The sequence below is a fragment of the Botryllus schlosseri genome, chromosome 13, assembly GCF_051294905.1.
Source record: "Botryllus schlosseri isolate E-star chromosome 13, Bs_hap1, whole genome shotgun sequence".
Classification (NCBI taxonomy): domain Eukaryota; kingdom Metazoa; phylum Chordata; class Ascidiacea; order Stolidobranchia; family Styelidae; genus Botryllus; species Botryllus schlosseri.
The window spans coordinates 1,737,489-1,763,474 of NC_137248.1; the positions used below are offsets into that span (position 1 = coordinate 1,737,489).

At 40.8% G+C, this 25,986-nt stretch overlaps 4 protein-coding genes across 4 annotated transcripts in view; 3 read left to right on the forward strand and 1 right to left on the reverse strand.

The window, feature by feature from the left end:
* Positions 1–25,986, reverse strand: part of LOC145454808 (solute carrier family 15 member 2-like) — a 383,011-nt gene that overhangs the window by 352,907 nt on the left and 4,118 nt on the right. The gene's annotated exons all lie outside the window — the stretch shown is intronic.
* Positions 110–2,328, forward strand: LOC145453842 (THAP domain-containing protein 2-like). Its single transcript, XM_080331820.1, has 3 exons — positions 110–532; positions 1,194–1,392; positions 1,488–2,328. The coding sequence occupies exons 1-3, from the start codon at positions 363–365 to the stop codon at positions 1,830–1,832; spliced, it is 714 nt and encodes a 237-aa protein (XP_080187946.1). The 5' UTR covers positions 110–362; the 3' UTR covers positions 1,833–2,328.
* LOC145454345 (E3 ubiquitin-protein ligase Mdm2-like) lies at positions 11,110–14,442 on the forward strand. Its single transcript, XM_080332344.1, has one exon. The coding sequence runs from the start codon at positions 11,995–11,997 to the stop codon at positions 13,402–13,404; it is 1,410 nt and encodes a 469-aa protein (XP_080188470.1). The 5' UTR covers positions 11,110–11,994; the 3' UTR covers positions 13,405–14,442.
* LOC145454811 (uncharacterized) lies at positions 16,522–25,984 on the forward strand. The gene is made up of 2 exons (XM_080332801.1): positions 16,522–19,511; positions 25,848–25,984. The coding sequence occupies exon 1, from the start codon at positions 16,880–16,882 to the stop codon at positions 18,593–18,595; it is 1,716 nt and encodes a 571-aa protein (XP_080188927.1). The 5' UTR covers positions 16,522–16,879; the 3' UTR covers positions 18,596–19,511; positions 25,848–25,984.

Below are 25,986 nucleotides of genomic sequence, written 5' to 3' on the forward strand. Positions count from 1 at the left end.
TCCGACTCCGACTCCACACATTTTCAATATACCGACTCCGACTCCGACTCCGACTCCTGAGTCTTTAAACGTACCGACTCCGACTCCGACTCCTGGGTCTTTAAACCAAGCCCCGAACTACTGCTATCTCCGGCTAAGCAAATTTGCGTGATCTCAATGCGCAGATGCATTGTGGGTGCTCGGTTAATCGATTTAATACGGGGGCTTATGGAAAAGCGGTCAGTGTTTGAATATATTTGATTCGTGTTGGTTCTGTAGTATTGTATGCGTATAGAGCTTTGAATGACTAATTATTCTAACATTCAGGATTTGTTTCAGCCCAATATCTCGTGTCAGTATATTGATATTCTGTGTAATTCGACATGTCGAAGATAGTACGTTCATCAGGTGGTAGTGGTAGCCTTTGCTGTGCCTATGGGTGTAGTAAAAGGCGGAAGAAGATATCCAGTGAGTCGTATGGGAGAAGTAATAGTAACGGCAGTAGTGATGAAAAGTCGATAGTAAAGCGTCGATACCCCAGAAATTTTCACCGGTAAGTGAATAACAGAATAAGCATAGCAGCCAGACATGCCCAGATCAGTCACAGTTGTAATGAACAGGTCATGGTAAAGTGGTAGCAGAACATTTCGTTGCAGCTATATGAATGAAATGACCAGACCAGACTACCAGCAGAAATCCGTGTCACCATATCCTCTATGTAATGTTCATCATCAATATCTGTAATAATGTCCATCTCACTCTTCGTATTTTGTCCATGTGATCGAGTACAAGCAGTTCGGCCAATAATCAGTTTTCAATTCTTGCTTATGCTATGTAGGCAAGAGTAGGAATACAAGGAAAAGATTCAATTAATGGCCTAGATGGGTTTTCATCAGCATAGTTAAAACAGGATATCTTTTTCAGATGCTAAACAAATACTAAACAAATAGTCGAGTTCATCTTTATTCCTTATAGCTTTGTGCGAAACTGTCAATTTATTTATTCAAATATATTTTTCAAGGTTTACCTTTGAACTGCTTTAGCTTTAGAAAGCTGCGTCAATCTTGAATACAATAGCCTATGGAGTGAAAAGTGGCAGATGTATAATTTTATCAGACAAGTTATTTTATGTCCCTTCTGCTTTTATCATAGCTCATAACAAAGAATTGACTATTTAGTGTGCTTTGCTTCATACAATGCTCCATATAATGCAGCTTTCCTACTAATGAATCGCTGAAAGGAAGATGGTTAGAAAGCATGAAAACAAAAAACTGGGTCCCATCAAGATCGTCAGTTATCTGCTCCGATCATTTTCCGGAAAGTGCCATTTACCATGTGGGCCAGTTGATACGTTTGAGGGAGAATGCGGTGCCAACGAGATTTCTGAACTTTCCGAAATATATGAGGTCAAAGGTACAGTAGACATTTATATATTTACTTCTAAAGTTAAGTTTATATAAGTATACCCTTACTCTAGCCTCTGTTGATGTGAAATTCGTGAATTTCAGGCTTCCAACAAACGGCAAGCAAGACCAGCAACACTTCAAGATAAGAAACGTTATTGTAAAGCACAAACTGGTGAAGCAGTTCTCCACGACCGCAGTTACTGTGCACGTGCCTCTCCTCAAAAGCTGATTCAACAGCAACGCCGTAGAGTGGTACAAATTAAAAAGGGGTTGCATGCTGCCAAAATGAGGACATGCCGCCTGAGAAAAAAAGTGAAAACTCTGGATGAGGTCATTGCATCTCTGAAAAAAAAAAATTTGATCAGCGATTTGTGCGGAGAAGTAATGCCACAAAAATTCAGTCGTCTACCAAGTGAGCTGGAAGATTCCGCTTGGATTCTTTTTTAATAATGGTTTGACAGGATCGGAACGAGCAAATTTGGTTGAAATTTGCATGAACAAGCTTAACGAAACCGGTGCAACTGTTGCTTCATTGACATGCGACGGGCTTTCCTGCTACTCCGCTTGGCTTTCCGCATTGCGGGCAAACATATCGTCCAGGAACATTGAGTCTAGTTTTCCTGGTCCATATTTACCCATCATCAAATCCAAGTAATTTTAGTCCTAGTCAAATGCTCAAACTCATCAGAAACCGCCTAGCAGAATGGGTACTTTGCTAGACGGGAGTGGTCAGCAAATTTGGTCTTTTAAATTGCAACTTCGATCAGAATTGGTTCGTTTATTGTACCTCGTTCGCAGATATTAAGCCCTAACTTATCCCACATTTTACTTTCAGATCACCCTCAATTACGTCGAGGGTGACGTCAAGTCAATAACAATTAATTAATATATTTCTGTTTTTATTTTTTTATGTTACTTATTTTAATAGAAAAATCATTCATAACCTTGCGTTTCTCATGACTGAAGCTAGTGTTTCTGAAAACGAAAGTTCGGGTACTAGACAGTACAGCGCGGTATTTCGTGTGATCCCAGAAATGGTTGATCGAAAGCTAGGTTGTAATGTATCGTCTTGTAGGGAAGAAAGGGATCACGTAGGCAGCAACTGCGTGAACCCAGAAATGGTTGATCCGAAAATGCACCAGGTAGGAATGCTTCATCTAGCAGGCAACGAAAGGTGGGTGGGTGTAGATTTTGTAGATTACCTCAGGTCGTTGCAGGGTTGTAACCAAGTCACAAGGCTCCGAGTCACAAGTCAATTTCACTTTTATAATTTTGACTCGAGTCAAGTCGAGTCATTTTCAACTCACCGCCAAGTCAAGTCCGAGTCCAAGTCATCGATCAGAGGGTCGAGTCCGAGTCATGGTATTATGACTCGAGTCGAGTCCAAGTCAATACGTAGACTGCTCAGTTCCCAGCTAAAATCTTGTTAAACTCACTTTTTATAACTCTGTTTGGTGATTTTGAATGGTTCGCTTTTATAATATAGTACTTTTCCTCACTTTTAGCAGGTTCTGATCGCATTCTCACGTGCTAGTAACAATAAACGAAATCCCAACAGGGTGGTTACTTTACTATTCTTCGAAATTACGATAAAATATCGGTCTTGGCCGTCTGCGTCTCGAGTCATATGACTTGGTTCGAGTCATGCGCAATGACTCGAGTCCAAGTCGAGTCAATACACAGATTGACTCGAGTCGAGTCGAGTCATTTCCGCATTTTGAGAAAATGACTCGAGTCAAGTCGAGTCATCAGAAAATCGTGACTCGAGTCTGACTCGAGTCGAGTCATGACTCGAGTCATTACAACCCTGGGTCGTTGCGTTACCTTGCTATCTTTTCATCGATGATTGATCTGATCAAATCAATAACGATAATAAACTCCGAGTGCAGATTGTTGTAACCAACATTGCGTCAATTTCAGTGAGTACTAGGCAATTCTACCCCGATCTAAATACGGACTCATGCATTCATCTTGTATCTCTCATTTAATGATATAAATATATTATTTCTCTCATTTGATCACCTCTGCAGAAATCGCTAACCCATATTGCTACACATAACTCACATATCCTCACTTTCACTTTCTACAATTTATTTCGACTACTTTGACACAATGAATAAGTAGAATAACAACTAGATCGTATAACTTTGATTGTAGCTGTGCCTTTGTCATGTCACATGATGCTGAATTTTCCTCCGCCAGTGGTATTCATAGCCACCACGTAGCTGGCAGCGATAGCATTGACATCAGCGCCATTGTAGTAAGAAGATTTTGTATCGAGGCCAGGCTGATTCTGAGGCAGTCTCCGGTAATAACTTGAAGCTGGTGGTCATAGCCATATATGCTTTTACTACCTATAGATACAGTACCTGGGAAATAACAACAAAACTGACAATATCCATTGCAATCATTTGATAGCTTGGTAATTATTTATACTTGAGATGTGCCTGTTTGCTGGTTTTCAAGATTTGTAAGAATAGTAAATTACAGTGTGTGCTTGCAACAACAATTCGAGGACGCAGTACATGAAACTGAAGCTATAATGAGTATAAAGACAACATCAGCAAGCTCCCTCAGGATTAATGGCATCATATCCAAATCAAATTGCCATACACAGTACCTGAAACTGTAGGGATAGAGAAGACAACATTATCAAGCTCCCTTAGGATTAACGGTATCATATCCAAATCGAATTATCAATGCCATGACAATTGACTTATCCCAGTAATTGTGAAAACAGCACTCAAGGCCAGCAGGAATTTTTGAGCAGAAGCATATGTTTATTTACCTGGATACAACGAGTTAAGCAATCTACATCAGGAAGATATTTGCAAATGAATACATACAATGACACATATATAACCTTATCTTGTCCGAACCATCGAAATCGATATGTCCAGGCCAAAGAGTAATCAAAACAGTCACATCAACCAACCTTTTCTGCCTTGACTACCAGCTTAACGCGCAACCATCAACTTAACCCAAAGATGGCGGCCAATTGATCACGCAAATATCGCGAGTAACGCACTCCAGTGTTTATATAGCTCAGTGCTTTAAACGTACCGACTCCGACTCCGACTCCCGACTCCGACTCCAGCATTATTACCAATTTACTTCGAAAATTATATGCCACATTGTCGGTTGAATGACTATCATACAACCATTAAACATATGCAAACATATGATTAACGGTGGCATGCTAAATTGTTTCATTGTGGAACAGCTCGAATTATCCACTATGCAATTAACATGAAAGAAAGATTTGCTAAATATCCTTCCTTTTTCATGTTTTTATAACATGGACTCTCCAATATCCTGAAATGTATGAATCATTCAAATATGGCAGATATCCAATCCTGTATAATAAAAATGTAGCTAAAAAATCCAAGTGTAGCTCTTGTGTATGATTCAGCAATAACTAATAAAGAGATTGAACTTACTAATTTTGTCATTGCACACTATCCTGATTACAAGCACACACACTCTTACTAACAATCGCGAAAACGCATATTGCGATTTCCTTCCCCTGTGCAACTGAGTTGTAATTTGCAAGTAATGTCTAATTTGATCTATATCAGGGGTGGACAACTTTTTCGGCCAAAGGGACACATGAGATTTACGAACCATTGCGCGGGCAACTGGAATGTTGATAACCTTTTTTTAGTCGTCCGATAAGGAGCGAGCCGAATTAGGTAACATTGCAAACAAGACTTATATTAATACGCTCTAAAATTGATAAGAGTATGTCATGCAACTGTGCAGTGCGGAATCATGCCCTGGTCGCGCGAAGCGCGAAATTTTTTTGCAACATAATGACTGAAATATATCAAATATCTTGCTAACATACATTGGGGGTCGCATCTGTATACCACTGGGCTCATTTGGCAAGGACAGGATTATTCGACGTTTAGACATAGCAAAATCGACGGTATCAGTGAACATGCCTCTATCATTTTGTGCAAATGTTTTGTCGACGATCTCGCTGCGAGTGCACAAGCGAAGTCGCATGTTGGACGACACGTTATCTCCTAATTGCGAATATAGTTAGACTCAATTTTGTGAATAATAGGTATTTATAATTTTCAGAAGGGGGCTCAAATACTGAATGCAAGAAATCTAGTGACAACGAATCATGCGAAGTACCGAGAAAAATTTCAAGTCAATTAAATCTGCTATGAAATATTCTACTTTATGGTCATATACGAAGATCTGGGGAAAGTGTGGCTGGCCCCTGGACACGTCAATGCGTCAGAACTCTTGTTTTAGTCATCATCAAATTTAGCGTTCATGCTAATCAAATTTTGGTTGGCCTTGCAATTGTACCTGAAGTCATAAATAATTTCGAGAATTACCTCGCAGGCCACACCTAACCTTCTCGAGTGCCAAATTTGGCCTGCGTGCCACGCGCTGGCCGCACCTGATGTGTATGGTCATTAATAACAGTGATTGGTGGTACATAAAAATTCTATTGAAAATTCTTCAAAAGCAAATGTTTTTATGATAGAGAAGTTGGAGTCGGAGTCGGAGTCGAAGTCAGGGTCATTCTCACAAACTCCGACTCCGACTCCAGTCAGTATTTTCCGACCGACTCCGACTCCAGCTATTATAGTTTTCACGACTCCGACTCCATCAAGCGAAAATTACCCAGACTCCGACTCCGACTCCACCGACTCCGACTCCGACTCCACAGCCCTGGTAGTGAGGAAGTGAAATTGCTCAGCATCTCGCCGGCTATCCGACAGTCGTCGAGCATGTCCGCATTCAAGTCGAAAGACAAGCAATTTTTCTTCTAAATGAATACTAGCCAGCCTTCAGGAATACCGGACCACGACCTTAACATCGACCTCGCCCTCCGCCACATACGACACCTTATTCTGTCGCTTGCGTCTTATATTCTCTGCATTACTTGTTATTCAGTGTGCAACTGTGTATGCCTCTTCTTTACTTCGCCTAGGCCTTAGGCTAAGGTGGGTCTCTGATCTTAAAGGCTACTGTCCTGAGGGACGAGTTTCAGCTCTTTGACCGAGCTGGACGAGAGTATCTGGCTGATAGTATCTATGACTGACTTTCGATATTCTTAACTGGCTTGCTAATCCAGAGACAGTGTCTTTCCGGTACTTTGTATTGACGAACAGTGAGCACGGATCAACTAACCCAACTTATTAACAAGACGTTAAAAAATACTTGCAAATACTGTAAATGAAAAACACATCACGTCAGTGCCCTACCAAACTAGGAGCTACTCATGACCATGCTTACTACACGGCCGTCGAAAGAAAGAGTGAAACGTGGTCGTGCTTCTTCTGCCGTCCGATGAGGCGAGTCGAGCGTGACCATTGTGACGAAAGAATAGTGTTAAAGAACCACCGTGACAGCTACTCCAAGTTGTTTCGACACCTTCCTATCTTTTCGCTGTATCGCAGTCTTGTGATGTTTTAAAATGATGAAAATATTAATAAAAAACTAATTGATTGAACCGCAAGGCATCATCATTGGTTTATTAGCAATTTTATCAGTTCAATACACCACAAAAAATGCGATACAATGAATAGACAGGAAGATGTCGAAGCGACTTGGATTTGTCAATGGAATCGGACACCCACCTTGGCCTAGGCGTGGTAAAGAGGAGGCATGCACACTGAATGAAAGTAAAGAATACAGTATAGAAAAAGAAAGCGACAAGAAATAGGGCGGCATGTCATGGGAAGCGAGATCGATAGGTCAGTCGTGGTCCGGTAATCTTGAGGATGGACTGTATTTATTTAGTAGTAATTGCTTGTATTTCGACTTGAATGTGGACATGCTCGTCGACTGTCGGATGGCCGGCGGGATACTGTTCCACACATCAGGTCCGGCATATTTGATGGAGCGATGATCTTTTCGGTCGATCATATGATATTTGGACGACGTGGACGCGCGTGTGTTGTACTTGTGCGCTTTTGATTCAGAGGTAAAGAAGTCATTGAAATATTCGGGGCAACGACCGCAGTGAAACTGATACATAAACTTGGCGATTTCTAGTTTCCGCATATCTTCTATGTTTAGGACGCCGAATCTCTTCAGCAGCGACTTATTGGATGGGCAGCCAGGCCCCTTTGGGGCCCTAGCTATGATTCGGAGCACTTTATGCTGTAGTTTCTGCAGTGGCTTGAGTGCAGTTTTACTGGCAGCCCCCCAACAGAGGATGCCATAATGTAACTTCGATTGGATTAAGGATTTAAAGAGTATCAGGAGAACCCATGCTGGCATGAAGCGCCCAAGGCTGTAGAACAGGCCGCACTTCGGTGATAAGTTAGTTTCTAGGGACTGAATATGACTCTTCCAGGACATGTTCGAGTCCAGTAAAACTCCGAGATATTTGGCATTATCTGTGTTGGAAACGGGCTGACCAGCGATATTAACGGTTAGGTTATTTTTTGAATTGACTGTCAGCAATTGTGATTTCGAGGCGTTTATGCAAAGGTTGTTCTGGGCAGTCCACTCATGGACTTTGGGCATTTGGTCACCAGTCAGGGCATCCAGCTCTGCCGTCGAAGATGCGGAAGAGAGGAGGTGAGTATCATCAGCGAACAGTGTGGTGTTCAATGAGGAGGTTTCAAAAATGTCGTTGACATATAAGGTGAAAAGGACCGGTCCAAGTACTGAGCCCTGGGGCACACCACAGGTCACCGGGTGAGGAGAGGACAAGGTGTCTGAGATCGCAACCATTTGTTGGCGTCCAGTGAGGTAACTTTTCATGAGCTCAAGTTGTGGGCCCCGAAGTCCGTAACGCGCCAATTTCGAGATGAGAATTTTATGATCTACGCAGTCAAACGCTTTTTTTAGGTCGAGAAAAATGCTACATCCCACATTTCGCTTCTCTGAGATATCATAGTACTGTTCGGCCACTGTTAGGAGGGCATGAGCGGTTTGGTGTTTGTTTCGGAAGCCAAATTGTTGAGGGGAAATGACAGACATTTTGGCGAGGAATGAGGACAGGCGGGAGAGGAGCAACTTTTCGAATACAATCCCGATGCATGGGAGAACGGATATCGGACGGTAGTTGGTGACATTAGTTCTATCCCCATGTCCCGTGGCGCCTGTGTGCCTGTTCCCCTTGGCCCATGAACTCAAAATATCGTACGGCATTCGTATGTAATAATCAGGAAAAACATGTAAAATACTTGTAGCTGGAGCCCGTCTATCTTCCGAATGTCTATCCGGCATCGGAATCCACGCTGTAGGAAATAAGAAATACTCATGAATGCATCGGCGCAAAATCAAGAGAGTCCCGGCCATATCGTCGAGTCTTCGACGTCACGGCGGCAGTACGAATGACGTGGAAAGTTACAATATGGCTATTCGACTAGGGTTAGGATTTGTCCAATGGCGGTTTCTATCCTAGCACCGTGAAAAACAGATTGTAAAACTACAACCCCGGTGATAAATTCACTCGTAGTGGCAAAGTGCGTATAATTTCAGCACTCGAAAAAATAATAAAAGCTTCCTACTCTCCTTAAATCCTTGCCCCCAGACCCAGGTATGACTTGTTCCAAACTCTGACATGTCGAGTGTAATCTCAAATTCAATAATACAGCTGGAGACACCAATTTGAGTACATGAATTGGGCTCAAGTATGAATTGTAATGACTCGGGGGGGACGCTAGTAAGAGTCGTTTTCTGTGACATTATCTGTGAAGTCGTGATCAACCCACAGCATTTTCACTGTCAGAGCAACGATATAAGTGCGGGCACAAATTAGCTAAATCATTAACGCACTGTAGAACTGTAATTATATTTTTGTGGTTGTATAAAAGCCAATCATAGTTTCACTGTGAACATGAATCATAAACAAATCTCCATATGTGACTCAGCAAAATATCTCGGCGTCACCATTGATGCCAAAATGTCTTGGAAGCAGCATATTGCATAATGCACAATATCGAAACTAGCTCGGTGTGTGGGAATAATGACCCGTCTGCAATCTTTGGTTCCCAGATCAATACTACGAACCATATATTTCTTTCTTATCCACTCTCACCTGCAATATGGAATCGTAGTATGGGGAAGTGCATGCACGACATTTTTGTGCAGAATTCGAACCCTGCAAAACCGTGCAATACGGCTGATCTCATCTGTACCTTTTCGCACCAAACTATCCCCTTACTACGTAGTACCGTACCCTAAGCACCGAATTTTGCAAGTTGACAAACTATATCGCTTCGAAGTATCAAAAGTCATTCACAAATATTTTTCCAATAGTTTGCCTCCTGTGTTTGATGACTTTTTCATCCCTGCTAAAAATGTCCACTCCCATTACACGAGATCCTCGTCTAAAGGAAATATCTACTTACCCCCACCCAATAGCAACCTAACTAAGAGATCTATCGACTACTCGGGACCTATCATCTGGAATGCATTACCACCACATATCCGTGAATTGCCTTATAATAGATTCAAAAAAGCCCTACTTGATCACCTCTTGTCGTTACACTAACACTGTTGCCCTACCTCGCCCAGACATTGCTTCATTGATCATTTGCTACCATCGTTTAATTTTTCTTCTATTTTATTTTTTTTTAACTACAATTACATTTTTTACAGCCAGACTGTTTAGAGTCAAGTGTACCTGTTTGATGCTGGTGTGATCAGACTAGATGACCTTCACGGTCTTATCGATCATTCCTATCTAATACCGAATACTGTGCAAGTGTGCATGCATATTTTCTGTACCGCCACCACTGCCGCGTATTATGTATTTTGGTTGGATGAAAAAATAAAGACTCTCTCTCTCTCTCCTATACCAACTCTCCACATCATTCATACTATGTGATACTAGAATACTCGGCTCGAAGCCTACTGAATTTAAAGCTATTATCACTGTTACCAATGATATATATATCATTGCTGTTACGTAGGGTTATCATACGTCCTCTTTTAAGAGTATTTGTCCTCTTTTTTGAAAGTGTCCCAGGAGGACGCCCAAATGTCCTCTTTTTTGAGAATTTTGGTTAAATATAGGGCAAAATTCTACTGAGATACAGGAAACCAGCACAGAAGTAACGCTCCAACGCCTATTTCGGGAGCTGAGCCGGAAAGTTGACCTTTTTTTAGTCAAGTCACAAGGTTCCGATTCACGAATAAATTTGACTTTTATAGTTTTGACTCGAGTCAAGTCGAGTCAAGGCGAACGAGAAAAGGATGAGCGTGGTACGAAACATGTATAGGAGCAAGAGCAAGAGCATTCTGCATTTTCTGCAACAAATAATAAGGTATTTCCATTTTTCACGCTCCAATAACCAGAAACAAATATTACACGAACTAATGCATCGTCTACAACCATCAACATTAGATTCTATGAAAGGGTCACAGCGTTTTGAATAATGTGGTCTAAAATTAAACATAAGGTTCCGATATCGTTTTATTTATAAGCCAGCGTACTCGAACCATAGCCTTTGTAAAGGCTATGCTCGAACTGCGTCAAAAAAAGTAATAAAGTATTAAAGATGCAACATTAGACTCTAACTGGAGCTATGTATAATGTATATATGTGTGAGTGTATATCAGGAGTTATAGTTAATTAACCACTTGTGAAATTTCTTGCACAGACCCACAACGACGTAACGTAACTGGTAACCCGAGATATGTCTAGCTAGAGCTAATATCTTGGAATGCTCACGTCGATACCTGCGATATCAAAGCATATCCACTGGAGCAAAAAAGAAGTGCCGAGATCTCAGTTATCATTGTTCGAACGGTCTGGACTCTGAAGAGTTGCGTGCTCCGTAGTTCAGAACCGTACGTAAACAGATGTAAATTATCTGTCTGGCAGTCAGGGATGGAGGCTTACGTAGTTTTAGTCACTGACACAGTCCTCTCAATCAACGCTCTTGATCATATGAGAAGTCGACAGTTGTGTTAATTCAGTGAATTTATTGAAGATCTCGTATTTCGAATGAAATATTTCATTATTCTACTTCTTGAGTAGTTGCCGACATTGCTGCTACTCAAGTAGAATAATAAACTATTTTCTGCTAGTTTCTATGATGGTTGAGATATCTAGTTGCTGACATTGATGCTACTCGTACTCAATTATAGGGTCTATCAGTCCGGGTTTGAATCCCGGTAGGCCTACGTTTAGCGTAATATATCTGGTGCTGTGCCAAGATGGCTCTACGCGTCACACCAGTGTGAAGTCAATAGAATCTTTGGTGTGCACAAGACAGCGATTCCATATTGCGACTCAGGTCTGAGGTCACGATAACGATTCTATACTCAACATCAGCAACGATTTCGATTTGACGCAACTGGCGTTAAAAAGTATACTCACACTCAAATGCGTTCTGATTGGCACTCAAATTGAAGTCACAAAAACATGACCAACACCAATTGGCTTAGGGTTCCTTATGAACATGTCAAGACTTACGGCGTTTAAAATTAGGATCAAGATCTGAGGCCCAACTATATAACCTAACGATACTTCAAACCCTATTCTTGTTATATCCCAGACACTAGTTTTATGATGGGTCGATAGACATGACCATATGCCCCACTATCTGAAAATATAATATTCCTCCGCTTAGAATGTTACTTTATCAGTATCACCAATATTTTCCAGATTATCCTCAGCATGGCTCTACAACAGCGATTTATCGTCAGAAATAAACTGTATAACATATTACAGTCAGCTGGCGCCAGTGAAGAATCTCTTACAACAAGAGAGATTGTCACGTATTTAGGAAAGTACATTGAGAAGAAGAAGCTTCACGACAAGAAAAACATGAAGATAATTCACTGCAAAGGCGACGCTTTGGAGGACGTTTTCGGCGTGGAAATATTCACAATCAGTTCCTTCCAAGAGATATGGAATTTTATATTCCCGCATGTAGTACCCGCCACAAATCGGGAAGTATCTCAACTCGAAAACAACCAGACTACTTCCCAGAACTTAGAAGAAAGTAGTGCGTCGAGGTTGGATTTTAACTGGATGACTCAGTTGCCTTGGTGGTATTTCGTGCAGAAAGATGCAACAAAGAAACACGGTGACGACGCGGAAACTGTGTCTGGAAGTCTGCAAGACGATTCCACAGCTTACGTACAAGATACTGAGTATTCAGACAGTAGCGAATCTGATTCGTGTAAAGTACCTTCCTCTGATGGTCGATTTATGATAGAGTATGAACCAGATTCTTGTTCATCTACCGATTCAGATGATACAGTGCCTTACTATGAATCAGAAGAAGAAACAACAACATATTCATCAAATTCATTACCTGCAACAGACAGCAGTGATAACACTATTACTGAAGACTATTGGCAATGTTCTGTTTGTCCTGAAATGAATCCTCCTACTTTAAGTTACTGCCAACGGTGTTGGAAATACCGTAAAAACTGGTTACCCTTCAATACCAACGGGAAAAGTCAAAGCTTGCCGCTAGATAATAAGTTGGATACACCAAAATTGAATTCTTGGTCCAGCAATCCACAAGAATTTGAAGTTAACAACAGAACAATGCCTGACCACAGTGATCTTCCCCCCTTACCCCCACGTGCAGGTCATTTAGAAGGTTCGACAAGTCGGATGAAACCCAAAGTGTCTCAAATTGTGAACCAACCTGTAGGCGTTGATGTTGTCGATGGAAAATCATTGAAAAGGTCGCTTTCTCCCGATCCTCTTGATACATCTGTGTCTAAGGTACGAGCAATTGAAAATGATTCGGTAAAACTCAAAAAAATTTCTTGCAAACCAATTTCTGTAAATCAATCACCTGAAAATGACTCTCAAGCTTGCAGTAGCGAACAAAAAACAGGTGCATCTTCGTCACTGCCATTTAACAAACCGCAATTTCCGGAAAGGCCCGGAATTTGTAACATATGCCGCGAAAATCCTAATGACGCTTCATTCGTTCACGGAAAAACAGGTCACCAATACTGTTGCTATAAATGCGCTTTGAAAGTGCTCAGATCCCACAGGAAATGCCCTTTGTGTCGTGAACCGATCGAATTGGTTATTAAAAATTATATTTATCAAATGCCGTGAATCTGTGATATTGCTTGTGATGGACATTTGATTGATAGACAGCACATGGTCGTTTGGACCAGTGTTGGGATGACTTGAGTCACATTTTTTTTAATGAGTGAGTCAAGTCACCATGAAAATTGCGTGACTTGGCTTGAAAAGTTTTGGAATGACAAGATTTGACTCGGGTCACAATTTGCGTTGCCTCAGAGGTGACATCATCCCATCTTTTCGTTACTTGACATTATGTATTGTGTGTTTTATTGTGAATATTGCGTCTAGGCTTGAAATAATAACTGCCAATTGTAATGTATTAATAGGTGTTTTCTATGCAGCTATGACATGTGCGTCGTGTGCATAGTCAGAATAAAAATCTTGCTACGTGTCTAATGTGTATGGCTCATGATCTATTGTATAATGAGAAGAACTTCAATATTCAATTGAATAATATATTCACATTGAAATAAACCTGAATCTTTTCAGCTGGCACTCGTCAGGGGTAATCGTCATCAACTAGTAGAGAATTGAAAAGACCTCTGTATATCAACAGACGTCTCACCAATTATGATTGTGATGCAACTGTTGAACTATCTACTAGTTGCTGTACTATATTCTTTAATTGTCTATCAACACTGATGTTGTACATGGTTGCATCTTATTGTTCGTATACCTCTTTGCTCCATGAAAAATAATTCAGCTCAACTGCTCAAGTTTACTGTTTGCTCTGATTGAGACTCATAGATTTCACAAGATCACTCATGTTTCTAGGAAACTACTTTTCAATAGTATGACAAGATGAATAAGCATCTCACTACGGTTCATAGCGATCACAATATACATGCGACACTGGCATTTTTCGTTCAGCTGTATTCTATGCTCTCGAGATGGTGTTATATGCTTCCAATGTACAGTGATTCTGTAATTGTCTACTTCTATATGACGAAAATGTCTCTGATCGCATAGTAGTATACCATGAGCATTGAACATCTTGGCATTATACTTCATGTCATTTTTGAGTCGCATTGACTGTTCTTTATTAAATGAGTTCTTCTATAGGAATTACTATGATTTGACATCACAAAGTTGAGAAATGCTAGGTCTTTTTATGATTCAGAGATACAGGAGCGTTTTAGCTTAGGGCTTGTGGCCTGAACGCTCCGATCTATCTAACGTAATTTGTGATGCATTCAGAGGAACTACGTAGTTAGAAGACTTGGACAACTGGATAACTTGAGTTGACTAATTATAGCGAAATGCCGGTACTAAATCTCTGCTAGTGATTGTACTGAAAACGCTACAGAAGAACTGAAGTGTGTACCGTACAGGTGCGAAACGATTCAAGCTTGGGGTGCAGACATTCGCCATTCTCACGTACTCAGAAAAAATCTTTTAGGCTTGACTTCCAGCCTTGCTCCCGCACGAATCGAGAGTCACATCTTAAAACCAACCTCTTTTTAGTCAACACAAGATTTCCAATACATTTCAGAAAATCAGATGTTTCTATTTCGGTAAATTAACTTTTCTGATTTCATAAAACTGTCCCGATTAGTATAGGGCTACCATATTTTGGAAATCTAAAAAGAGGACACTTTTTCAGAAATTTGAGACTTGCAAAACCGGAGAAGAATTCTCAAAAATCGGTGAATTTTTCCCACTTTGTGATCGGTTGACTAAAAAAAAAAATGTCAACTTTTCGCTCAGAGCTCAAAATACCGCTTTTCTCTCCACATTGCTAGGTGGTTGACTTCGAAAAAAAAAATTCGCCCAGCAGGAGCGTCACTTCTGTGCTAATTTACGGCATATCACTCGCATTTTGCTCTAAATATGACCTAAATTTTCAAAAAAGAGGACAAAAGGGCGTCCTCCGAGGAAACTTTCAAAAAAGTCAAAAAAGAGGACAAATCCTCTTAATAGAGGACGTATGGTAACCCTATATTAGTAGCACAAATGTGCTTTGTGCACGCTGCAACCCTAGCTCGAATTGCTTACCTACCCGCAACGGATTTGTCAACCGACGTCAAAATGACAACGGAAAATACAGCTCTCCGGGATTATTGAAAAATCTATCTGGCTGTATCGACAGCAGCCTCGTGTTGTGTATTGTTTGTTCACAAATCCCGTCACAAGAATTATATCGATACGGTGATCGGGATTGGGACGGTACTCCGATATCTTTTAATCCGATTGATTAAATGTCAATACTATTACAAAATCGCTATTGCTGAAGTCCAGATCGTTAGGATTCTCTGGAGAGATCATGAATATGTGCATTGAGCAATGCACGTGGTAAATTTTCGATCTATATCTGTAGACAGAGAGATTATTATAGAGTTGACGACCTGAGTTCCGCAGGCCTTAGATTTAGAGAGGGCGACCGAAGAGTTGAGGCTTAGGACATTATATTGTATGCGATGTCGCTATAGATGACTTTTTGGCACTGCGAAAACGTAACTAGAAATGGAATCCATGTGAAAAAGGATCAGTCTTGATGACATGATGCAGCTGAGAGATTCGAAATGCTTTGCGCGGTAGAATATTCATTATTCAATGACCTTCATTTTCATCACTAGTCGTTTTATGTTCAGTTCGGTTTATTAGCAGTTTTTATCAGTTCAATACACCCAAAAAAATTGCGTTACAATGAAAAGATAGAAAGGCGTCGAAACGACTGGAGTAGTCTTTGGAATCATACACTCAACTTGGCCTAGGCTATGTAAAGAGGAGGCATGCACAGTGCACACTGAATGAAAAGTAAAAGAAGATAGTATAGAAAAAGCAAGCGACAAAATGAGGTGGCATGTCGCGGAAGGCGAGTTCGATAGGTCGTTCAGGTCGTGGTCCGGTAATCTTGAGGGTGGACTAGCATTCATCGCTGATCTATTTCCATCCAGTATATGTAATATGTATGCCTTTTATTTACGTCGCCTCATCCCAGGTGGCTCTGATTTCAAAGACTACTCCAAGTCGTGTTGACAGTTGATACCTTCCTATCTTTTCATTGTATCGCAGTCATGTGGTTTGAAATGATGAAATTATTAATATATACTCATACTAATAGATACCGATTTTCACGGCCACCCTTCACTCGAACTTGCAACTCACCTAATGCGCCATGCTTAATTAATTGGTGTTCATTGTTCAATACTGTTAGCCTGATACGAACGTCACCGCATGAGACAGTGAGGCATTCCGTAAGTTTCATTTTGTGGCGAAGTAGCAAATCGCATCGAAAACATGAGCGCTAAATCTATCACAATAATCTACAAATGCGTCGTGTAATAGAAGCTTGCTTGGGCCTAACAAGTGAAAATGTAAATTCCGCAGGCAGATAGAGGAGGATTATTGCTAAAGCCAGCATTTACAATGTAGCCTACTTATAGGTGTTTGCTTGTAGCATTCGTTTCATCTCTGTATGATACATCTCTCAAGAAATGATAGATTATTAAACGAACAAAACCGCTAAGGGTACGTGACTCGACGAAGTCAGTCGGCAAAAATGCGGACAAGCCGACTAGATCATCGGTATGGACTACCCGTGGAAATCGAGATGACTACAATGGACGACGATGATGATAATCAGGAGTGCTCACAAACGTTTCTAGCACATCAGCCAACTGCAATACCATCCAACACACACGCACAGAACGTAGTTGATGGGTTGAGGCGGCTGTACAAGAACCGCTCTTTTTACGATGCCCATCTTATTGCCGGAGATCAGCACATTTTTGCGCATCGAGTGGTGCTAAATGCTGCTACTGATGCATTTCGTGGTATACTAGATTTGGATAGTGAAGGAAAGCCACGACCTGTTTGTCTGCCTATGTTCGGAAGCAACCCTGCTCACGTATTGAACTGCATAGAGTTTATATACTCAGGAAAAGCTCAGTTTCCCATCACACTCAATCTGGAAATTGTAGCAATAATTATTCGAACAGCACGCGCACTTCATCTTCACGAATACAATCGATTGTTCATGAATTACCTCGGTAAATCAGCGACAGTTGAAAACTTGGCACTACTAAACAAGGTGACTAAATACAGATATCAAGACGGAGCATTGAAGAAGTCACTTGAAGCATTCGTTAAGAATCTGACTGCATCAGATATAGATGTTATGACTGGAGGAACTTTACAGGCCCTCTTAGTTACGATGTCTGTGTTGGAAGACTTGAATGGAGAACATAAAAAATGGGAATCATTGATTCATTGGGTGAAACGCAGGTTACATCAGCGCATGTGTTTCTTTGTAGATTTAATAAAATTAGTGGATTACAAAAGCATAAGGATACATTTCTTGGAAAATGTGATTATGAAAGAGCGCCTTCTCAAATACTTTCCGGAAATCCGCAATTTCATAAAAGATTTTCTGAAGTCCAGCGATATTATAGAAACCTCTACAGAGAAACTGTTTAGTATTGTTACTCTCGATCCAGATACCTGTGTTATCTTGCACTATGACACCGTTCTGAGCAAATTTTACAAGCTTGACAGGGTGCCTCTTTTCCCGTCCCCTGCATTAGATGTAACAGTTCACCGCGGTAACGTCTTTGTTGGAAATGGTAGGGAATTGTGGCAACTGAGTAACTTTCCTCGAAATTGGTGGAAGAAAATTTATTCGGAGCAGAAACGTCAAACTTGGCAAGCTGCTTGTTACAACCGATGCATCGGGTGCGGCCCTTACATTGCAATGGTTTGTTGCTATCGGACTGTCGCACATCGGTTGACTTATCCTAACCGTGGGATCGCGATATACAGCAATGTAGGACCGCATTCTAGAGGATTTTGCGTTGCCAGCTCACACAATGCAGTGTACGTGATCGGTGGTGAATGTACTGCGACCTTGGCAACTGAAATTGATGTCGAGAACATGCGTTATTGGTATTTGCCTGATATTGCAAATCCGAGAGTTGATGCTTCAGCTGTGTTTTACGAACGATGTGTGTATGTCTTTGGTGGCGTTTCGGTCATGCTAGATCGATTTAATATCATAACAAGGCAATGGTGCTCAATTCAGAATTTTAACATGCCTTGTTCGCGTTTTACTGCATTTCTTCTCAGCGACCAAGTTTATTTTGTGGCAAGGGAAAAGGCCCCAGAGATTTTCTCTGTCAGAATCGATGATTTAAAACGCTCCCCATCGTTATTGGACAAATACAGAGGCGAGACTAGTATCGGATGGAGAGATCGTCCTCAGGATAGCCAACTATGCTAGGCACGAAGATCTCATTTTGTTTCTGCCGACTCGCTTTTAATTTATATGTGGGGAAAGTATACGTAGCTGGATTAAACCAATCGTTCTCGAGAGAGTAGGGATTCTCCCTTAAGACTAATTTCATCAACACGCAATTTTTTAGATTTCGTATTTTACACACAATTACGGAATGAGAATCATACGCCTATTAGGAATATAAATTCCCAATAGCTATGGAGCGATAATTCCTGATTGTATGCTATAATTAGTTGTCACGCGTCAATTCCTGAGTATGGTCGAAACTCTGCTTTTCAATATTTAGATTCCTGTTGTAAATTAAAATAGTCGACTTCGTAAATTTACCCGCATATATAATTGTGGTTGCTCCTTGAACCGTCGTGCCCGACGTACATGATTCCATATTGTGCCGTTTTTTCTCGTCGGTGCTGTCAATGATCTTATATACTCGTTGTAATTGCCTGTCAAGACTTATATAAGCACCAATGCGCCGTTGTGGTGAAATCAATAAATAGCGATTCATGTACTTTTATTGCCTTTTGTTCGGTTTTGATATCGTTACTCTACAAATATTTAACTATTACCGACAATCCCTATATAGTTATGTCATATTCGTCGATTCCGAGTGAAATATTCCGTCTTTCAGGCTCATTTATTCAATTGGAAATACATTGATAATTTTATCATTTTCAAAAGCGTTGACTGTTTTATTGCCTACGGCGCCAATTATTTTGATTGTATCAAACTCTCCGTGATTTTGCAACGATTTATTCGTCGTTTTAGGACGTGGATTCTTGGGGTCCGTGAACTATTTTTAGGGTGTCCGAGAAAGGGCAATGCAGAACTACATCCTCAGGAAATTACAAACCCAGATTATTATCCCTGGGCACTGACGCCGCGAGTGGGACTGAGACTTAGGGTGAGTACATTGTCTATAGTCAAAGTCATCAGTTAGCTCATTTAGGCACGGAATAGCCTAACAGGCCCGATATAGAGATGAACTTGACGCGATGACCATCACAGAACGTTAGCAAAAGTATCCAAGAAATCTGTCGCCGTAGAAAACGGCAGCTCGAAGTGCAAATGTTCGAGAGAAATCTACGACCATGATTGTCAACAGGCGTGCTCAATAGTGTCCACTGTCCACACAACATGTGGTAGGCCTACGCGAATGTTATTTCAAGTGGTTCGCAGTATATGCATTTCTTTTGAAGTGAAATTACAGTTTTCACAAATCATTAACGTAATTTTTTCTAATGTAGGAAATGTCTTCGTCGCATGCATCGATAAACACCCAATGCGTCATTAGACTCAGTTGCACCCCGCCTATAGACCAGATCGTGGAGAAGAAGCAATTGCAACTCGCAACAATCACATTCATTTTGCCTTGTTAATGTGTGATGTTAATAATAATTAGGGGCGCATTGGAACGTGGACGGCAGTTGTTTCGAGATTTCCAACTTACTTGCTAATCCGCCCATGTTATTATATACCTATATACATTTTGAGTCGAGTTGAGTTTTTCGTAAATTTTCTAGAACCTTGAGTGGTAGAAAAATGTTGAGGAGGACCACTGCTCTATAGATAACTATAACCTCACCGAGCGAGATAGTGTAATGGTTATGCGTCCGGCTTCTCGAGCGGTAGGTCGTGGGTTCGATCCCCGGCCGGGTCATACCAAAGACTCGAAAAGTGGTATCCGCAACTATCCTGCTAGGCGCTCAGCAATCACGGATAGCATGGAGGAGAAAAAAAAACGGGGGCGCAGACTAGATGACCTCATGGGGCCGTATCGCAACTCCGTCGTCAAACCATCTCGATGGTGCAGGCGAAAAATAATATCATCTCTCTCTCTCTCTCTCTACGGATAGACGCGCAACACGAGACTGCACGTTTGAGCAATCACACTACTTGAAATCGCCATTGATGCAAACAACCATCGCCATGTCATTTATAGTCAAGTCATGTTGAGGCGCTGCCATGTTCGAAACAATGTCAATTTCGATACTTTGAAGATTTGCAGTGCCCGGATCAGACTATAATATATATTTTCGGAATCAGATCGACATTAGCGTCCGATCAAGACCACACTTCATAAGCAATAACATTACCATACAGTAGAAAGAGCCTACTTCCTTCCACTGGCGTAGCCAGGGGGGCGACAGGGGCGGTCGCCCCCCCCAAATTTTTTAAAAATATTCGTAAAATCAATAAATATTAGAGTATTTTGGGGCAAATGTATGCAACCTAAAATTTTTCTTCGCGCTTAGCGCGATTTAGTGTCCGTTCATGTCTTGATTTTGTTATCGGTACCACGAAAAAAATTTATTACGCAAATACCCATTATTGAATTTAGCTGCATTCTCAATTATAAGAATACAACAGTACCAGTTGATACACTAGAGTAGCCCGAGGTCGAATTGGGTTGATTGAGTCTGCAGGAGTGTCAGTTCAGTATGGGGGTTGGGGACTATTAGCTCCGGCAACTTCCGTTCCGGGACACACGAAGATATATAAAGTATGCTATATGCTACTCTGCAAAGTGCGCTCCCAAAATGATTGACCACCATAAAACCGACCCATGTATTCCGAAGCCATCGATATAGATTTTCGGGTGCTTAAATGGCTGGCGCCGAATGATCCTGTCCCTGCAATCAGACCCCTCCAACATAAACGCAACTGGCACAGTAAAATATCACCACCTCTCGGTAAAAATTGCTAATTTGAAATTGAACGAGTCTGATCAAAGGAGTTTTTTAATTTGGTCTGGTATGTATCAGAGGTTACGAACAAACCGTGCTTCAACGAAGTAATAAGAATGGACATCACTAGCTCATATAGACGTACTAATATTATTGATCAAATTCTTTGATTTATTTAAAAAAAAATTCCGCTCCGCGCGACTAGGGCCGAAATTCACACTGAATGTTCATCACTTTATGTCAGCGATTTGGGCTCATCCGTACAACGACCGCCTAATAAGCTATAGTTGGCAACTGGAAGCTTCCATAGGGTATGTGTATGTGTGCGTCTAAGAATCGGCGAGGTTGGGGATCCACACCAAGTCTTCATGTCTTAATTGTCATTGATTTTGATGCGTATTAATATAAGTATTGTTTTCAACGTTACCTATTATCCGGTGCGCTCCTATCGGAAGACTAAAAAAGGTCATCAACATTCAAGTGGCCCGTGCAATGGTTCGTAAGTCTCATGTGGCCCTTTGGCCACCCTGCTCTAGAAACTCTAAATAGTCTTGCCGTGTGGTATGAACATATAGCTCAAGACGTATAATTAATTACCCCCTGAATGTTTGATGACACCACTTCTATCAGCCCTGCCGGCAAATCTGATAATGAAAACGTATTCACAATATGCTAAGACCAATATAATGAACCAATTTCATTCATTAACCATAAAAAATTTTCGCGCTTCGCGCGAAAGTATTGTCGTCCTGGTTTTCCACAATCATCATTTGATCACATCCGTCTGTGAGTGGAATATATATAACGATCGCCCCACATGTTGTGTTAATCATCCAATAAGCGCCCAAGTCCATCGATTGTACCTATTTTTCCCTTATCTTTAAGGGGGGGGGGTTCATTTACGTCATCGAATTTTTCGCCCCCCCCCAAATATTTTTTCTGGCTACGCCCTTGCTTCCTTCTAGTTTCCTGCTGGATCAAGAAACTTCACTGATTCGAACGGATATATTACAAAACCAGTATGAAAAACTCCATCTATATTCCAGCCGCATCTAAAACAGCTCAGACAAGGGGCGTGCAACTTCTCCAGTCGGCGGGCCGGATTGCTGAATCGATACATTATTCGCCCATTTATCCACATATACAAGGAATAAAGCGTATTTAATGAATGTATGTTAACGACAGCAATGTCTCTTCAAAGCCATTTCTCGCCTATAATGACGAAAACAATGTGGATTTTAAATAACATTGTCATACAGGCGCTGCCATGTCTGCTTCTCTCTGATCAATCAACATACGATGCAATCCTTAATTAAGATTTCAAGGCGGTCCATAATCCCGGTAACCCTAATTTACCAAGATATTCATTAGGGTTGCGTAGGAGACGAGATAGCGTCGTTGTTCAACTATGTGGCCTAATTAATCTCGATATTAAATTCATGCGGCCCGCGTCCTCCTTAATCCAATCGAAGTTATAATATGGCATCCTCTTGCTGCTGGTAAAACTGCACTCGAGCCACTGCAAAAACCACAAGATATAAGGTTGCATTGAAAACAAACGGTGTTTTAAAACACTTTGTTTAAAACATGTTTTAAACAGTGCTTTAAACAAAGGCCTTTTAAAAATACCAAAATTGTGTTTTTTTTAGGTTGCAAAATTATGCCATAATTGTGTATACTTTCCAAAAACATGTTGTATGAGCCTACGGACAATTACCACCCGATACAGCCGACGTATATCGATAGAGGATGGTTGGAACCCACAAAATAGTCGGTTCCCCAGCAATAGTGCAGATATTTCGTCAAAGAAGCTATAGGCCTATTTACCCTATTTTCAATTGTCAATGTCAATCCACTATCACGTCACAATTGAATATTCGTGACGCCATGGCTTAAAAAACACAATAAAAACGCGTTTTAAATAAGGGCCTTGATTTGAACATTTAAATTTATTTTTGTTTTAAATGCAACCCTAACAACATAACGTACTCCTTATCATAGCTAGGGCCCCAAAGGGGCCTGGTTGTCCATGTCCGTCCGCAAGTCGCTGCTGAAGAGATTCGATATCCTAAACATAGAAGATATGCGAAAACTAGAAATCGCCAAGTTTATGAATCAGTTCCGCTGCGGTCATTGCATCGTATATTTCAACGACCTCTTTACCGCGGAATCAAAAGCGCACAAGTACAACACACACGCGTCCACGTCATCCAAATATCATATGATCGATCGAGAAGATCATCGCTCTATCAAATATGCCGAACCTGATGTGTGCAACAGTATCCCGCCGGACACCCGACAGTCGACGAGCGAGTCCAGTTGCCCACATTCAAGTCGAAATACAAGCAATTTCTTCTAATTAAATACTATAGACCGCCCTAAAGATTACCTGATCGCGACCTGATCTATCGATATCGCCTCCCGTGACAAGCCACCATGCACATTTTTGTGGCTTGCTTTTTATTATACTATCTTATTATACTTTTCATTCAATGTGCATGCCTCCTCTTTACATCGATAAGGACAAGGTGAGTGTCTGATTCCAAAGACTACTCCAAGGATTTGAAAGCACAGTCAAAACTCATCCATTTTTGAAGCGGGTCCTTTCGTGAATCAATGAGCCATTCTTATTCAAAAAGATTGCATGACTCATAGCTTTGAAATGGATTACCTATACCCAACGTTGTTAACAGCAGATTCTGGAAAATCTTGTTGCAGTGCGAGTGGAACTCCAAACAACATGCCCATGATTTACGAAATGATAACTTGTTTATGAGTTGATTCATGAAAATGTTCAACAATTATTATCCAAAATACTAAAAATTTCGCGGTACACTAGAGAATCGGTGACTGCGCACAGTTTGGGAATCACGGAGCAAGAGCATGGCAAACGTCTGCACAGCAAGCTTGGCTCGTTGCGCACTATACGGTTCTCCTGTAGCATTTTTAGGAAAAACATATATTAGATTATAAGTAAAATTAAAGCTTGGAAACATTTCACAAATTAGATTAGAAATTGATTACCAGCATTTCGCTCTACTTACACTAAGTCTTCGAAATAATCCTGCTAAAATCGTACTGGGCTCTAACGATGTTTGCTGCAGTATATTTTTAGATTTGAAAAAAGCTTTTGACACGATCAACCATTCTTTATTGCTTGAAAAATTACAGCGTTACGGTATTAGAGGGAAATCTCTGGAATTATTTCGTTCCTATTTTTCAAACCGCTTACAGTACATTGACCATCACATGACATCTCCCTTTCACTATGGGAAAATCGAGACCGGTGTTCCCCAAGGCTCAACTTTAGGTCCAATTCTTTTCATAATGTACATTAATGATCTGCCAAACGCATCAAAGTTCCACACTACTCTCTTTGCAGACGATACGTGCTTATTTGCTCGCGATTCTGACCTAGCTTCTCTCCAGCATACAGTCAACTCTGAAATGGAAAACATTATCACTTGGATGAATGTCAACAAACTAGTAATAAACCCTGCCAAAACTCAGCTGTTGATTAGCAACAACAAGGCACCGCCCACTCACACACCCCATTTTGCAATAACAATACTTGGCGTCACTGTGAAACCAACCTCCACTGTGAAATATCTAGGGATACACATTGACAATGATATGTCTTGGAGATCCCATATCGAATTGCTAGTGTCAAAAGTTTCTCGCGCTTGCGGTGTGCTGTCACGGGTATCTCGTTTACTTCCCAGATCAGTTCTGAGAACTCTATACTTTTCCATAATTCATCCTCATCTGTTATATGGTATTATTTTTTGGGGCACAACTTTCAAAACGTACTTGCAAGCCTTATCTGTTCAACAAAATAGAGCTATCCGCTCAATATGCCGTCTAGGGCCACGGGACAGTGTTCAGCAAGCATACAGATCCCTCAACATATTAACAGTTCCTAAAATGTGCTCTCTAGAAATTGCAAAGTTGATGCATAGATACCATAATGGCAATATTTCCGATGCATTGCTAGGCCTATTTCTTCTCCAAAAAGACGTCCATACTTATAATACCAGATCTGCTTCTTCTAACAACTATTTTATTCCACGTGTGTCTTCAATGGCTCAAAGATCCATTGTCTTTTTAGGACCAAAACTATGGGGTGAGATTCCAACTGAATTGAAAAATATGTCTTTTAACGAATTTAAATATCATTATAAAAAGCAGCTCTTGCAATCATAACCTTATGGCTACTGTTTAGTTTCTTCATTCTCATACCATTGAGAGTTTGGTACCGTTTGTATTGTTTACTTGTTATTTTACCAACTGTTTAGTTACTTGTTATTATATAGCTAGATTGACAGCAGTGATATGCCAAATCATTGACTATAGATATACATATATGGGTTATATGTAATTGGTATTGCATGTTGACCTATATATGACTGTCTGTTTAATGTATGAGGTGACCAGCTGACTTGAAGGCCTGAAGGTCGTATCGCTGGCCACCATTTCACAGCATTACTTTCTTACACATGAAAATAAACTTCTGTCTGTCTGTCTGTCTGTCTGTCTGATTTTTCGTATTTCAGTGGAAAAACGATGCTGAAATACTACTTACAGAGCAAATTCACAATCCGGACCCAGACAGTCTACGCATTTTCTACGTCTTTTCCGTCCGACTGCGTCGAATGCCTATCGCGGATCATATATTCTACGTAAGAGTTCTAC